This window comes from Ostrea edulis, chromosome 1 (assembly GCF_947568905.1).
Source record: "Ostrea edulis chromosome 1, xbOstEdul1.1, whole genome shotgun sequence".
In the NCBI taxonomy this organism is placed as follows: Eukaryota; Metazoa; Mollusca; class Bivalvia; order Ostreida; family Ostreidae; genus Ostrea; species Ostrea edulis.
In genome coordinates, this window is record NC_079164.1 from 49,081,581 (window position 1) to 49,095,295 (window position 13,715).

The window sequence follows — 13,715 nt, forward strand, 5'->3', positions numbered from 1 at the left end:
CAATACAATTGTACATTTGGTAGAGAGTTGTATTTTACCTATCAAAGCAGTTGTAGAGATTGTTGTCAGCATCATCACATCGACAAGTTGTGGAACAGCCATCCTGCCAAGTCTGTCCCTGGGTGTAGGCAACTCCCTTGTACACACAGAAAGCTACAATACAAAAACACATGTACATGTACATGCATGTCCAAACAATTTACAATTCATTTGAAATCAAACAATATTTTGTATATTCAGACAACATATGGAGAACATGACATATTTAAAATTTGGTGCCAAAATATATGTGCAGAGCAACATTTTGGATTGCATAAAATCTTAATTTGATCATTTACATTAGAATCCTAGTTAATTTAACATTTTTTGAAGCTGGAACTTAATTCCAATCTTGGAGCATTGTGTGAACCTCAGGCGAACATACTTGGTGGTTTGGTGGGAGGTGGTGTTGGCTGTCCAGGGGCAGGAGTTGTGACCTGACGGCATACTGTAACCTTACAGCAGTAGTCACTGGGATCTGTCTGGAGGGTACAGCCAGGTGTCAGCCGAGGAACAGCAGGGCACCTGTCAATAAAAAACAATTACAATTACACCCATTACATGTGTATTGTAAAGTTAGAAACACAAGTACAATTGCTGACTACTAGAAAATCCCAGAAATGTCAGACATGTAGAAATTATTTTCAAAAGCATTGAACGATGTTTTACTACAGATGTCAAAGTTAGAGATAACAACATCTAATCATCATAGCATATAAACCCCTTCAAAAGCAAATCAACTCTAAGTCATTTGCACACCTTTCAGTACACTTGTACCGTCCCATGTTTCCATCTTCACAAACACAGTTGTACTTGCATCCATCTTGCCACCTTTCCCCGGTCTTATAGGCCAAACCATTGTAAATGCACACTGTAAATAATAATAAAAAAATTATTCTCACAGGTGTACAATGTCATAGCAAAATGACACGAGTGTGCACATATACCCATACTTTATATCACACTTCTTGAATTGATCTCATTTCAGTCCATCCTTCACTTTTTCAAATATGAAGTTCAGCTAATTCTAAAACAATACAGATCTTACTGGGGCTTTTCCCCCCTGACTATTTCTTGCTCCATAAGCCAAATAAATATGCCCAATATAGAACTTATAAAGTTTCATCATATACATTGCATAAAGTTAAAGTCTTATCTCCTTCAAAGACGTTGAAGTTTAAGTGATTTTAAAACAAAACAAAAAGATTTTCCACTAGATGGACAAATACTGTAAAACATGGTTATAGCGAACCTCCAGCGCCAGCAAAAAGCATTTCATTATAACCAAACTTTGTTATATCCAATAAAATTTGTTCTTTTCCTTTCATAGGGGAATAAATATCACTTCGCAAAGAGCATGAAATCATTTTAAGCGTGCTCGTGTAAGCATGTTTTGCTGTATTTTAACAGCTTTGAAGTCTTATCTCACTTTTAAGATGTGAGTGATTAATAAAAAAGAAACTTTTCACCAGACAGACAAATGAATGGAGATTGCCAGCTAAATGGTTTGATTACTAGATTATAGATGTCGTATTGGTAAACCACAACACGAAAATAAGCTCACCATTTGGTCTAACAGTGCTTGGTTGAGGGGATGGAGTTGGCTGCTGAGTAGGTAAGAAGGGGTTAATTGTTGTAGGGGGAGTGGGAGGTTGTGTTTCCGTAATTCCAAATCCTGTAAAGGACCCAGGCTGTCCTTTGATGGTGACAGGCTGGTTAGGACCAGGGGTGGGGGTGGCACACTTTGGTATCTGGCAACAAGTGGGATCCTTAGGATCCGGAATTAATGTGCAAGATGACGGCAAGCTGTCGTATGTATTACATCTGAAACAAAGCAGCACTTCTTACATTAACTTACAAATACTACATTTACCATGTTTTGCATTCATTATAAAGAAGAGATCCCTGTGTGTTATGTCACATCAGTAAAATGATCACCTGAAAAGTAAAACTAAACCATTTTTTCAAAGAAAATCATTTAATCAAATGTTTTCATATACTTAAAATGTCTCTAAACATCATGCAAGTGGTAGTTACAAAAACACCAACACAGGCAGCAGCACTATCAGTTTTCTTCAAGTTCATATTTACAGGCATATTTTACAAATTCCTTTAATTTGAGAAATAAGAAAAGGGTGCATATTCCAAGAATAGTGCTAATTATCAAACTAATGTGTCTAAACAATAGCTGTAAACAGGGAAAATGTCTTCTCTTATTTCATTTTCACCCAAAAATGTCCTTTTCTTAAATGGGTGAATTTAAAACTGGGTGAAAAATGTAAATTTGTTCATTACATCAAGTAGCAATAACTGACTTAAGGGTGAATCTACACCTGGGTGTTATAATTTTTCTATTTGTAACAATATCCATGTCCACTTGTGAACACTGACCTTTCACTGCATCTGTAGTATCCTGTTGCTCCATCTTCACACACACACACTCTGGCACAGCCATCATACCATGTCTGTCCCTGACTATAAGTCTTGCCATTCATGATACAAATATCTACAATTAAAAAAATGCATAAAATACTCGAGGTTAAGTCATTTTTAAAGCAGTAAATGGAAAATATATGGAATATTTATGGCATTCAGTGTATAGCCAATATTTTCTATTTGTTTTAGACCATTTCAATGTATATTGATTATAAAATCAGATAATGCTACTTCAGTTCTACCAACTCAAATTTGAGTGATTGTTTTTTAAAAGAATAATCCACCCTACATTAAACTGAAAAATATAATTAAATTATATCAGATTTTGCCTGGTGACCAGTATACATGTACATTTGGTAGGGGTAGGATTTTAATAGTTTTGTGTACCATTTTACTTGAAGCTTTTGTTCAAAATGACTGGGTTTTTTTTTTCCTTTTCACTGTTTGCAAAAATTGCATATTTTTCATGGAATTCCATTTGAATAAATCTAGCAATAATTTCTAAAGGTTTCAGAATCTCTTAGTTCATCATTTTCCATGATGTCCTATATCATACCAAAGTTAGATCACCTAACTTTCCATTCATGAAAAGATTTTTGGGGTACAATAATCGCATCCCTAAGCAGGAGACGGATTCCATACTGGTGAAAATCAACTCGGTATGTCATATGCAAATAACAATTTACCAACACTATGCTCCATCATTATCTTGTTATCTATATTTCAAAGGTGTTCAATTCCCAACTAATAATCACTGAACAGTCTGCTCCTGAATAATTACTGAACAGTCTGCTCCTGAATAATTACTGAACAGTCTGCTCCTGAATTCTCTTTAGGTTTTTGCCTCTTGCGTCTACATGTACTCACTTTTGGGTGTTGGCCTATTAGTGTATCCTGGAGTGGTCTGCAATGGGTTTGGTACGGGGGTGTTAACAGGTAAAGGTGTGAAGTTGTTGCTGCCTGTGACAGGTGGGCGAGTTCCAGTGCCAATGTTGAATGTTGGGACTGGGGCTGGTGTGGGTTGCTGGCATTGCAACATCTTGCAGCAAGGATCAGATGGGTCTGAGACAATCTGGCAGTTAGGGGGTGGTACCACTCCATCTAGAGCTGGACATCTGAGGAATATAGATAATGTTGTAGGGTACAGTAAATATGGTACACATATTCATGTACATGTATTGTAAAAAAAAAATTGTAAAATTTGAATCTTACATTACAAGACTGAACGAAACTGAAAGGACAGATAGTGTATAGACATGTATATGTGTGTGTGTATCATGTAAATTTCTCCTTGCAAGATAACAAACAACTACTCAAGGGATATGGTTTCAAATCCTAGCTTTCTTTTACAGTACACATAAGACATGCTTTTAAATATTTCAAGATAAAGCAGTTTTTAATGGTCCTAAAATAAATGTTAGACAGACCTGTCCTTGCATCTATATCTGCCAGTCTGCATGTCCAGGCATTCACATGTGTAAAAGCATCCATCCTTCCAAGTTTGCCCAGCATTGTAGGAAACTCCCTTGTACAGACACCCACCTAGAAAATACAAGTAAAAATCAATTCATTGACACATTACACATTCTAATTCCAGCCTTCTTATCACTCATAGAAATCATTACACCATAACTGTTACATGTACTTAAAGCAGTCATAAAGAAATGGCACAAAGTAATTTGAATTGTATTTTAAAAGCACTTGGTGCTACATGTAAAAAAAAACATACTAGGAAGTTGAAGATTTACAAGTACATGCCTGTTCATTCAGATGTCATAGTTAACAGATTTTGCCTTTGTTCATACCAGGAATCCATGTGTTTCACTTGCACATGGTATGGCAACACCTATTCAGGCAGTTCTAAAAACTAAGGCTTGCAAAGCTGACTTGCACTTAAGCATAAATGCTTTTTCTATATTCTTAATTCATATATTCTCGTCAGAAAGATTTTTTCCCAAGCCCCGTATAAAATAAAGAATATGTAAAGTTAGAGACACACAAGGAAGAAACAATTCAAAAGATATTTCTCTACTCACGTCCTCCATTTGGTCCTGATCCATAGTTCACAGCCGTGGGCATTGGCAGCGTGTAAGGGGTAGGGGATGGAGTTGGGATAGGGACCTCCCCTGGTTTGGGTTTGGGAGTAGGGGCAACTGTTGGGGGTGTCATTTGTTCTGGATGGCAGACAGGTTTCTTGCAGCAAGAATCAGCAGGGTCTGCTTCCATGGTACATCCATCAGTGAGCTGGTATACTGGACATCTGTTGAGAGATAAATCAAAATATCAAAGGTAGGGGTCACACTATTTAAAGAAATCAATGCAAAAGAAATATGGAACATGAACAGGAGGAATATCTAATGACAAAAAATTGTAAAATTTATGAAATACATTAGAAAGTTGTTTAGGAATGATAACTCCAAAATGATTTTGTAAACAAAACTTTCAAACCTGGGATCAATGCATGAAAATAATTTAGGTGACATTATTACAGATTAATTTGCCTTCATGCCAGATTAATCTCATTTAATTGACGGAACAACTGTTTTCCAATGTTGGCCGATCTAAAAATCGAACGAATTAATCAAAACCGAAAGCCATCATAGTACGAGTTAATGTGCAGATAGCACTTCCTTTTCCGTCCCAGACACGAGCAGATTAGCACTGAAACATAGCAGACGCTCTCGTAACTATAATACTCTTGTTGTCTAGTTGGCATCAGGAATGGTAACGGGTATGTGAATATTACCAAATGCAAGGAATCTTATGTGTGTAAGCATTTACTACCTGACTGTTCAATTAAAGTCGTCCACTGTCAAAACTAATAATAATCAGACTGAAGAATTGTCTGGTTACCTGTCATCACATCTGTAGAACCCTGTTGTTCCATTCTCACAGATGCAAACCAAGTCACAGCCATCTTTCCAAGTTTCACCTTGTTTGAAGGCCACGCCCTTGTACATGCAGACAGCTGACAAGAAACAAATTAACATCATTCAGTTCTTGTTTTGAGAATAAAGCATAGCCACTTAACCATGTGAGAGGCCTAAACTTACTTGGTTATTCAAAAAGTTTCAGGACATATACACTGTATCAAACTTAATGCTACCTAAACACACAAAATATAATTATTCAAATTCATTTAGGCTTAATATCACATTAAACTCCGATATTTTATTTCTTTAACTTTGACCACTACACAAAACTATGTCAAAGTATTTGAATTTATACTCTGAAGCACAAAAAGATAGCTGTGACTATTTTATAATGATGATGCTGGGCTCTGAAACTCACCTGGTCGCCCATTAATGGTTGTGGGTGTTGGAGGCCTGATCACAATTGGTGATACATTGGGGGGACAATATGGTTTCTTGCAACAAGGATCATTAATGTCTTGGACTAACTGACAGCCAGGGTTCAGATCTGTGATTCTTGGGCACCTGTATATAACAAGAAATCCAAATATGACAAACTGTTGCAAACTTAATGAATCACTTGTTACAAAATAGTATTTCAAGATTTCAAAAAATCATTAAGATGTAAAATCATTTATACAAGCACAAATCAACATTGTATGTGAAAATATGTATTACTGGCATTTGTAATAGTACGAACTGTTTGATGAATTTTAACTATGATATATCTACATAAATTTGTCATACTTCCTTCTCCCTTTGTAAACATCTTCCTAACTATCGTGAACATAAACAAAAACGATCTGTTAAAATTTTATTAGCAATCACTTGGTGATGTCTGCAAGGAAAGCTCAAAATAACCAAACATCCAGTCTTACTTTTCAGTACATTTGTAGACACCGGTCATTTGATCCTCACACACACAGTCATAGTCACAGCCATCTTGCCATCTTTGTCCTTGCGTGTATGATTTTCCCTTGTAGATACATGTGTTGGCTGCAGAAAAAAATGCAGCATATTTAATGTTGGTCACATACTATAATGATATTATTGACTGGCTCTCTGTATGGCAGTCTTTAAGTTTCAGGGTACACAAGATTTACAAGTTGTCCATAACATACATGTATACCACACAGAAAACCATTTTCATTTCTTTCAAAAATCCTTTTAAAAAATAGATGAAGCAAGTGCCAAATTTTTTTTAAAAAAAACATTTGCTGTGATCAGGGATTAATCTTGCTTGTGACTACATTATAGTTAGAGACTGATGGAACTTGAAGACGGTCACTCACTGGGAGCCCAGGGTTATGACTCTGGCCCTTCCCGTGAATTTTAAGCATTCACAAAGCATTAAGCTGGACTTACAAAAATTACAAAATCATTTAAGACACTATTACAATCACTAGAAAAAGTTCCTTGTTTTCCCTTTGTATTTTTTTTTTTCAGAGAAGAAATTTCAAGATTTTTTTTCCTCAATTACTTTAAGTGGGATGTTTTGAATAAAAGTTCGAGATAATCATAAATATGAGACTTACGAACGTAAATTGGTGGTGGTGTTGGTGTTGGCTGGCGGGTAGTGAACTGTGGTGGCAATGTGTAGTTTGGTGGGTATGTTCCTTGTGGGTAAGGTGTGTATGGAACAGTCACACCAGGTGGGTATGTCGCAGATGGGTAGGGTGTCAAGTATGGTGGATAGGTTCGTCCTGGGATAAGGTATGGCTGATTTGGATTTCCACCTGTATAACCTGGGGGGTATGTTCCACTTGGGTATGGTTGCTGTGGAGGCACAGTGCCAGTCGGATAGGATCCACCTGGGTATGGAGTTTGATTTGGTGGATAGGTTTGGTAGGGTTTGAATGTGATTGGTGCAGCACCAGTGAAGTAACCAGATGATGGTTTAATTGGTGGATATGTACCTTGTGGATATGGGGTGTAGGTAGGGTAAGTGAGATTTGGTGGATAAGTGGGGCCTCCTGGATATGGTGTAGCTCCTGGTGGATAAATGGTGCCACCATTGTAATGAGGATAGTTGGTGACCAGGTAAAATGGAGTGTATCCAGTTGGGAATGTTCCTTGTGGATATGGTGTCAGCGGTGGTACAGTTTGTTTAGGTGGGTATGTTCCACCTGGATATGGTGTAATGTTGGTAGGGTAGGTCTTGCCTGGAATGAATGGGTTCTGTGTGGTAGGTTGGGGTTGCTTGAATGTGAAGCCAGGAGGATATGTTCCACCTACATAGGGTGTTCCCATTGGTACAGTTCCAGATGGGAAGGTACCATAGGGATATGGTGTTCGATTAGTTGGATAGGTGCCACCTGGTCTATATGTGGATGGTTTGTAATATGGCGGTGGAGTGTAGCTTGGTGGGTATGTTCCACCAACAAAAGGTGTATATTGAGGCACAGTGACACGTGTTGGGAATGTTTCACCTGGATAAGGAGTTTGATTGGTGGGGTACGTTTGTCCTGGAACAAATGTTGGAGGTGTTTGTCCTGGTCTGAAGGTGAAAGATGGAGGATATGTTCCACCAATATATGGAGTGTACTGATGTGGTACTGTGCCTGTTGGATATGTTCCATATGGGTAGGGAGTCTCTCTGGGTGGGTAAGTTGCTCCAGGGATCAGGATGGGGACTTGTGGCTTGGGAGTTGGTGTTGGTTGTGGTGTGTAACCTGGAGGATAAGTTCCACCTATAAATGGAGTGGGAGGTGGCACAGTTCCAGTTGGGTATGTTCCACTGGGGTATGGTGTTTTGTTTGTGGGGTAAGTTTGGTATGGTTTGAATGTTGGTTGTGTGAAATAGGGACCAAAAGTATATCTTGGTGGATATGTTCCACTTGGGTATGGAGTATAGGTTCTAGGAGGAACAGTACCTGTTGGATAGGTTCCACCAACATAAGGGGTACGTCCTGGAGGATAGGTACCTCCTGGGATCAGTGGGGGATTAGTGAAGTAAACCACTACAGGACTATAAGGAACAGGGGTTGTTACTGGGCTAAAACCTGGAGGATAAGTTCCACCTCCAGGATAAATAGTTGGCAGGGGATAGGTTTCTCTGGGTGGATAGGTGCCACTGGGATATGGAGTCATATTAGATGGGTAGGGTTGTCCTGGTCTGAATGTTGGAATATTGGATGGATTTGGAGAGTAGTTTGGTGGGTATGTTCCACTGGGATAAGGTGTGTAGGTTCGAGGAGGCTGTGTGGGAACAGTTCCTGGTGGATAAGTACCTCCTGGATATGGTGTACCTGTTGGATAAGTTTGTCCTGGGATCAGGATTGCTGGAGTGGGTCGTGGTGTTGTGTACACAGGGCCACCTGTAAATCCTCCATAGAAAGGTGTGGGTGGAGTAGGATTAGGTGTGTAAATGGGTCTCAGAGTGGGGCTTGGAGTTGCTTTTCCTCCTTGAATGACCAGAGGAGGAGCAGTGTTGTAATTTCCAGTGGTGGGACACTCAGGAATCTTACAACAAAGTGGATCTTTCGGATCAGCAACCAGAGTGCATTCTGCAGGTGGAGCTTGAAATGTTGGGCACCTATCAAAATCAAATGCCCAAGATATTTCAAACTGTATTCAATACAAGAGCTATTTTGCTATCATGTATGGTTAAAGCATAAGCTTCAAGCCTATTGGTTTTATCACGGAGAGACTTACCTTTGGTTGCACCTGTAGACACCAGTAACACAGTCCTCACAGACACAAGAGAAGTCACAGCCATCATACCACTGCTGACCCTGTAGGTACTGCTGTCCCTTGTACTCACAAGTACCTAGTATCATAGCAACACATTAAAAATACTTGTAATAACTGTGGGTAATGTGACGGGCGCATATGTGTACGTGTGACAAAGTTCTTAAAAATGCAAATAGAACATGAATGCAAATACCAATGCCTTTAGAAGGTGGAAATGGCTCAATGTTAAGACATTTTAGTTTAGATGAACAGAACTCATATTTTTGTTGTTGACAGAATCTATGAAATTGTCAGCTGCTGACTTACATCTAGATTGTGGGGTTGGCTGTGGTGTGGTGGGCTGAGGATTTGGATTTGGATTTGGAGTCTGGTTTGTTGGATTAGGACCAGGCTGTATGGTCTGAGCAGGAGTGGGGGCAGGTGTTGGCTCGGCACACTCCACGATATCACAACAGGGGTTAGCAGGGTCTTTATGAAGTCTGCAACCTTCTGGCAAGTCCATGTAGCGAGGGCATCTGCAATGTATAATCATTTCAGTCGTGTGCTGTCCACAATCACACGAGATAAAAAAAAAAGCTTTTTTTTTTTTAAAAATACAAAAAAGTAACAATCATTGGATCTGTCCTTTGCCAAAACAGAATCTCTGTAATAGTGGTTTAAATGGAGGACACTATTTACTGATATCTGATGCTACATTTGAAGATATCTGATACATGTATTGCATTTAAATATGCCATGCATTGTCCCTAAGAAGCAACTATATTGTGCTTTATGTTGCTTACTTGGGAGTACATCTGTATTTTCCATGCTCAGCATCATAACAATTACAAGTGTAGTCACATCCATCATCCCATTTCTGTCCTTGCATGTAAGTGACACTCTTGTACACACAGAAACCTAAAACAAATCATGGATACTCACATATTACAGCTCACATACCGGCAATATGCCTCTCTAGAACCTAGAAAGTTCAGATCTGGTTTTAGTCTTTACAAAAAGCTTGCCTAATCATTCTGGACAGTCACCTAGGGCTGAGTAAATGTAATTGATTGTTTTTAATGCCTGTAGTAAGTGGACATAGAAACTGACCTCTTACAATGATGTATTAGCATGACGCATGTATTGTTTTCACGTTTTGAGCTTTATATGATATTTCATATTTTTGTAATGGTATATATCTGGTCTTAATTCTTTCGGGCTAACTCCCTATTTGATATATGTACAAATACAACAATTCTTGTAAGGCATGCTTTTTTTTTTTGGTCGCACATGTGCTTCCATCGCAAAATGAATGAATATTGTCCTTGGAATAAAATCGACTAAGGTGAGGATAGTTCCACTTGACTGCATTTGTAAACAGAATTTACAAGCATTCTCTTTTAGTGCCTTGTATACAAAGAATGGATATCCATTCAAACTAGATTATTGAAGGAAAATGTATGCATAATTATATATGATAATAAAAAAAAAAACTATGACATGAGGAGGATTCGAACAATGGTTAAAAAAATAATAACAACATATACTGCGAGCGGTGCAGCTTACTGAGATAATCACAGCGTATACAGCGAGCGGTGCAGCTTACTGAGATAATCACAGCGTATACTGCGAGTGGTGCAGCTTACTGAGATAATCACAGTGTATACTGCGAGCGGTGCAGCTTACTGAGATAATCACAGCGTATACTGCGAGCGGTGCAGCTTACTGAGATAATCACAGTGTATACTGCGAGCAGTGCAGCTGACTGAGCTATTCTATGCACAAGTAATACCCATGTAGATATAAACCAGGTATTCAAAAACAGTCCCCCTAACTTTTTGTCCGTTTATCATCAATTTCAACTCCAATCTAAGGCAAGGGTGCCCCGAAAAAAATACTATTGTAAATTAATCTTCAGATTGGTAACCTATCGAAATCAAAATTTTAGGAGCAGGCCCGCATTGATTCAAGAACTTCGAAGTCAAAATTCAAGCCAAAATCAGTGCTTAAATGGGGAAGATGCTGTTTAGGCCAACTTTGAAGGTTAATTTCAACATTGTATTTAATGAATTATGTTCAAAATGAAAATATGAAAAATCGATATATATGTGAAACAGAAAATAACTAAAGAAACTTGATATAACAATGTGATTTTTTCTGTTAATGACATGAATTTGAAAACGTAAAACATTTGTCGTGTATGTCTGTCAGGCAAACAAATAAAATATGAACCATTTTCAAACAAAAAATCCAATTTTGCTTTTGTCCAGGTGAAAGAGTTAAGAAAGTGCAAGACTTACCAATTGGTTTTGGTGAAGGTTGGGGTTGTCCAGGAACTTGGCTTGGCATGGGCAGGTTCACCTTTCCTGTGAAGGGATTTGGTGGAATAGTCGGTATAGGGTTAGTCTGGTGTGGGCCTGGTGTGGGTTGTGGGCAAACTTCAATCAAACAGCACGAGTCTCTTGGGTCAGTCTTCATTGTGCATCCTGGGGTCAGACTTGAGAATGTGGGACATCTGAAGGCAAAATCAAAATAAGTAAACGCTTCTCCTACAAATTTAAATTTAGGAACTTAAAATTTTATTACAGGAACCAAGAAATTTTCCTTGCTATAGTCCCGATCCTAATTCGGTTTATTTGTCAATATTCCTGCTACTTATAAATAGGCTATAGTGGGTTTTTTTTCTTCTAATACTCATATGTTTCACTCAAAGAGAATTATGAGCCTCAAATTACATTGTTATAGCAATTTGTTACTGGTTGTTATTTAGCCTCAAAATTTTGGAAATCTATTTTTAATAGCATTTGGAATGTGATATCTACTACTTTTACTATTCCTTTTAAAAATTCATATTTATAGCTTTGTACATATAATCTTATGAAAATATGTCACAAATGAACTTTTTCAATTTTCCCAGTTTTTTTCACACAGCTAACCTCTGGTTGCATGTGTAGATTCCACGACTGGAGTCATCACAGCGACATTTGTAGTTGCATCCATCCTCCCAAGTTTGTCCCTGCAGGTACTGTGCATTCTTGTACACACAGTACTCTACAAATTACCATAAAGAAATAAAAACAACTCAATTGACTGATATTCTTTGTGACAATTGAAAATGAAGAAATATCTAAAGATTTGTTGATTCCTTTGAAAACTAATATCTTAAAAATATCATCAATGCAATCGATTAATTAAATGATGTTCCTTCCCATATTCATTCAGAGAAGTCCAGCTGACATACATGTCAATTGTTTTTCTCCGCGAATATCACTTTATTCTTTGAATTAACAAATACAGAATATGCTTTTGAGAAAGTACTTGGATATAAAAAATCTCATTTATAAGGAATCAAATGTAGATGTCCTCATGAATTTCCTATCCGCAAGTTTGCCTGTACTTTTTTGTTAATGGTATACTTACGTTGTTTTGGTGGGAGTGTTTGTGGGAGAGCGGGATTTGGTGTGGTTGTTTTCGTGCCCTGAATTCCTCCCGGGTGACTTGGGATGTTACATTCAGGCTTCTTACAGCAGGGGTTAGCAAAATCATTGACCATTCGACAGGTGTCTGGCAAATTGGTGTACACTGGGCATCTGTTTCAGTAATTATTATTTCATTATCTAAAATTCTTTGAAAAATATATTCTAAAAAATCACCTTTGGTAAGAGGAAAACCCAACCTATTGAATTTGAAACCAGTGAGGTTTGAAGATACCCACCTGTCCACACACTCGTAGTGTCCCCTGAGGGCGTCGGTACAGGTGCAGGTGAAGTCACAGCCATCTTCCCATCTCTCACCTGCCTGATGCTCAACTCCCTTGTATACACATTTTCCTGAAAAACACATTTTCTTGGAAAGTCCAATAGAATGACTCAGTGTTTAAGGCGCTGGATACCATGCCCATCAATTATGCATTTAAGCCCCTCCTCCCAAAAGAGTTTTTTTAATACATGGATTAATCTGCAATTCTGAAATATCAAATCTTTTGTACAGCTAAATTTACAAAAGCTTTTTAATCTAAAACTACATCTTTTCAAAATCCTTCACAAGGAATATCATATATAATTATACAGTACATGTATGAATAGAACTTTGATGCTAATTCGAAGTTTTCAAACTCATTTGAAACCACTGCTCTTTTATGGATGTGCTGAACCATCTTTATCAGGTCTACTATGAGATCCAAAGGACAAATGCTTATCTTGAAAAATTAAGCTAAGATTTTGACCTTATGACTAAAAAATCTATAAATAGTTTCTATTACTGATCATCTACTGTAACTTTGTATGAAAAATGATAACTTTTTGTTGAAAAACTGTTCAAGATATTGAGTCAGTTAGAAAGTGATGATAAATTAACAGACATGCAAGAGACAGACAAATGCCCATGATATATATATGTCCTCCTTCAATAAACTACCTCTCTGTAAAATATGAAAGCTCTGTTTGTTGAAAACCAACACAAAGTGTCTATTTTCCAAACTGATTGAGATAATTTAAAAAATAAAGTACATGTTTTAGCAGATGTTGCAGGATAACCTCCGAGGTAGAAAAATGTTGCTTTGAAATATAAAAGCAGAGGTGTTAGGCAAGTTGAAAACACTATTCAAGATATCGTGATGATTAGTGATGATTATATGTCAGACAGAAAATGTCATTC

The 13,715-nt window shown here is 37.7% G+C and overlaps 1 protein-coding gene across 2 annotated transcripts in view; it reads right to left on the reverse strand.

Annotated features, from left to right (window-relative positions):
• The window catches only part of LOC125651678 (uncharacterized), a 57,535-nt gene that overhangs the window by 29,399 nt on the left and 14,421 nt on the right, over positions 1 to 13,715 (reverse strand). For both annotated transcript variants that reach the window (XM_056153005.1, XM_056153003.1), the window contains exons 22-40: positions 12,775 to 12,889; positions 12,480 to 12,649; positions 11,996 to 12,110; positions 11,360 to 11,574; positions 9,863 to 9,977; positions 9,387 to 9,595; positions 9,042 to 9,156; positions 6,923 to 8,922; positions 6,266 to 6,383; positions 5,767 to 5,912; positions 5,329 to 5,443; positions 4,512 to 4,735; positions 3,903 to 4,017; positions 3,343 to 3,590; positions 2,431 to 2,545; positions 1,604 to 1,863; positions 799 to 910; positions 425 to 564; positions 39 to 153 (exon numbers count right to left, since the gene is read on the reverse strand). In XM_056153005.1, coding sequence (XP_056008980.1) covers positions 39 to 153; positions 425 to 564; positions 799 to 910; positions 1,604 to 1,863; positions 2,431 to 2,545; positions 3,343 to 3,590; positions 3,903 to 4,017; positions 4,512 to 4,735; positions 5,329 to 5,443; positions 5,767 to 5,912; positions 6,266 to 6,383; positions 6,923 to 8,922; positions 9,042 to 9,156; positions 9,387 to 9,595; positions 9,863 to 9,977; positions 11,360 to 11,574; positions 11,996 to 12,110; positions 12,480 to 12,649; positions 12,775 to 12,889 — 4,762 coding nt within the window. The remainder of the gene's footprint in view (positions 1 to 38; positions 154 to 424; positions 565 to 798; positions 911 to 1,603; positions 1,864 to 2,430; positions 2,546 to 3,342; positions 3,591 to 3,902; positions 4,018 to 4,511; positions 4,736 to 5,328; positions 5,444 to 5,766; positions 5,913 to 6,265; positions 6,384 to 6,922; positions 8,923 to 9,041; positions 9,157 to 9,386; positions 9,596 to 9,862; positions 9,978 to 11,359; positions 11,575 to 11,995; positions 12,111 to 12,479; positions 12,650 to 12,774; positions 12,890 to 13,715) is intronic.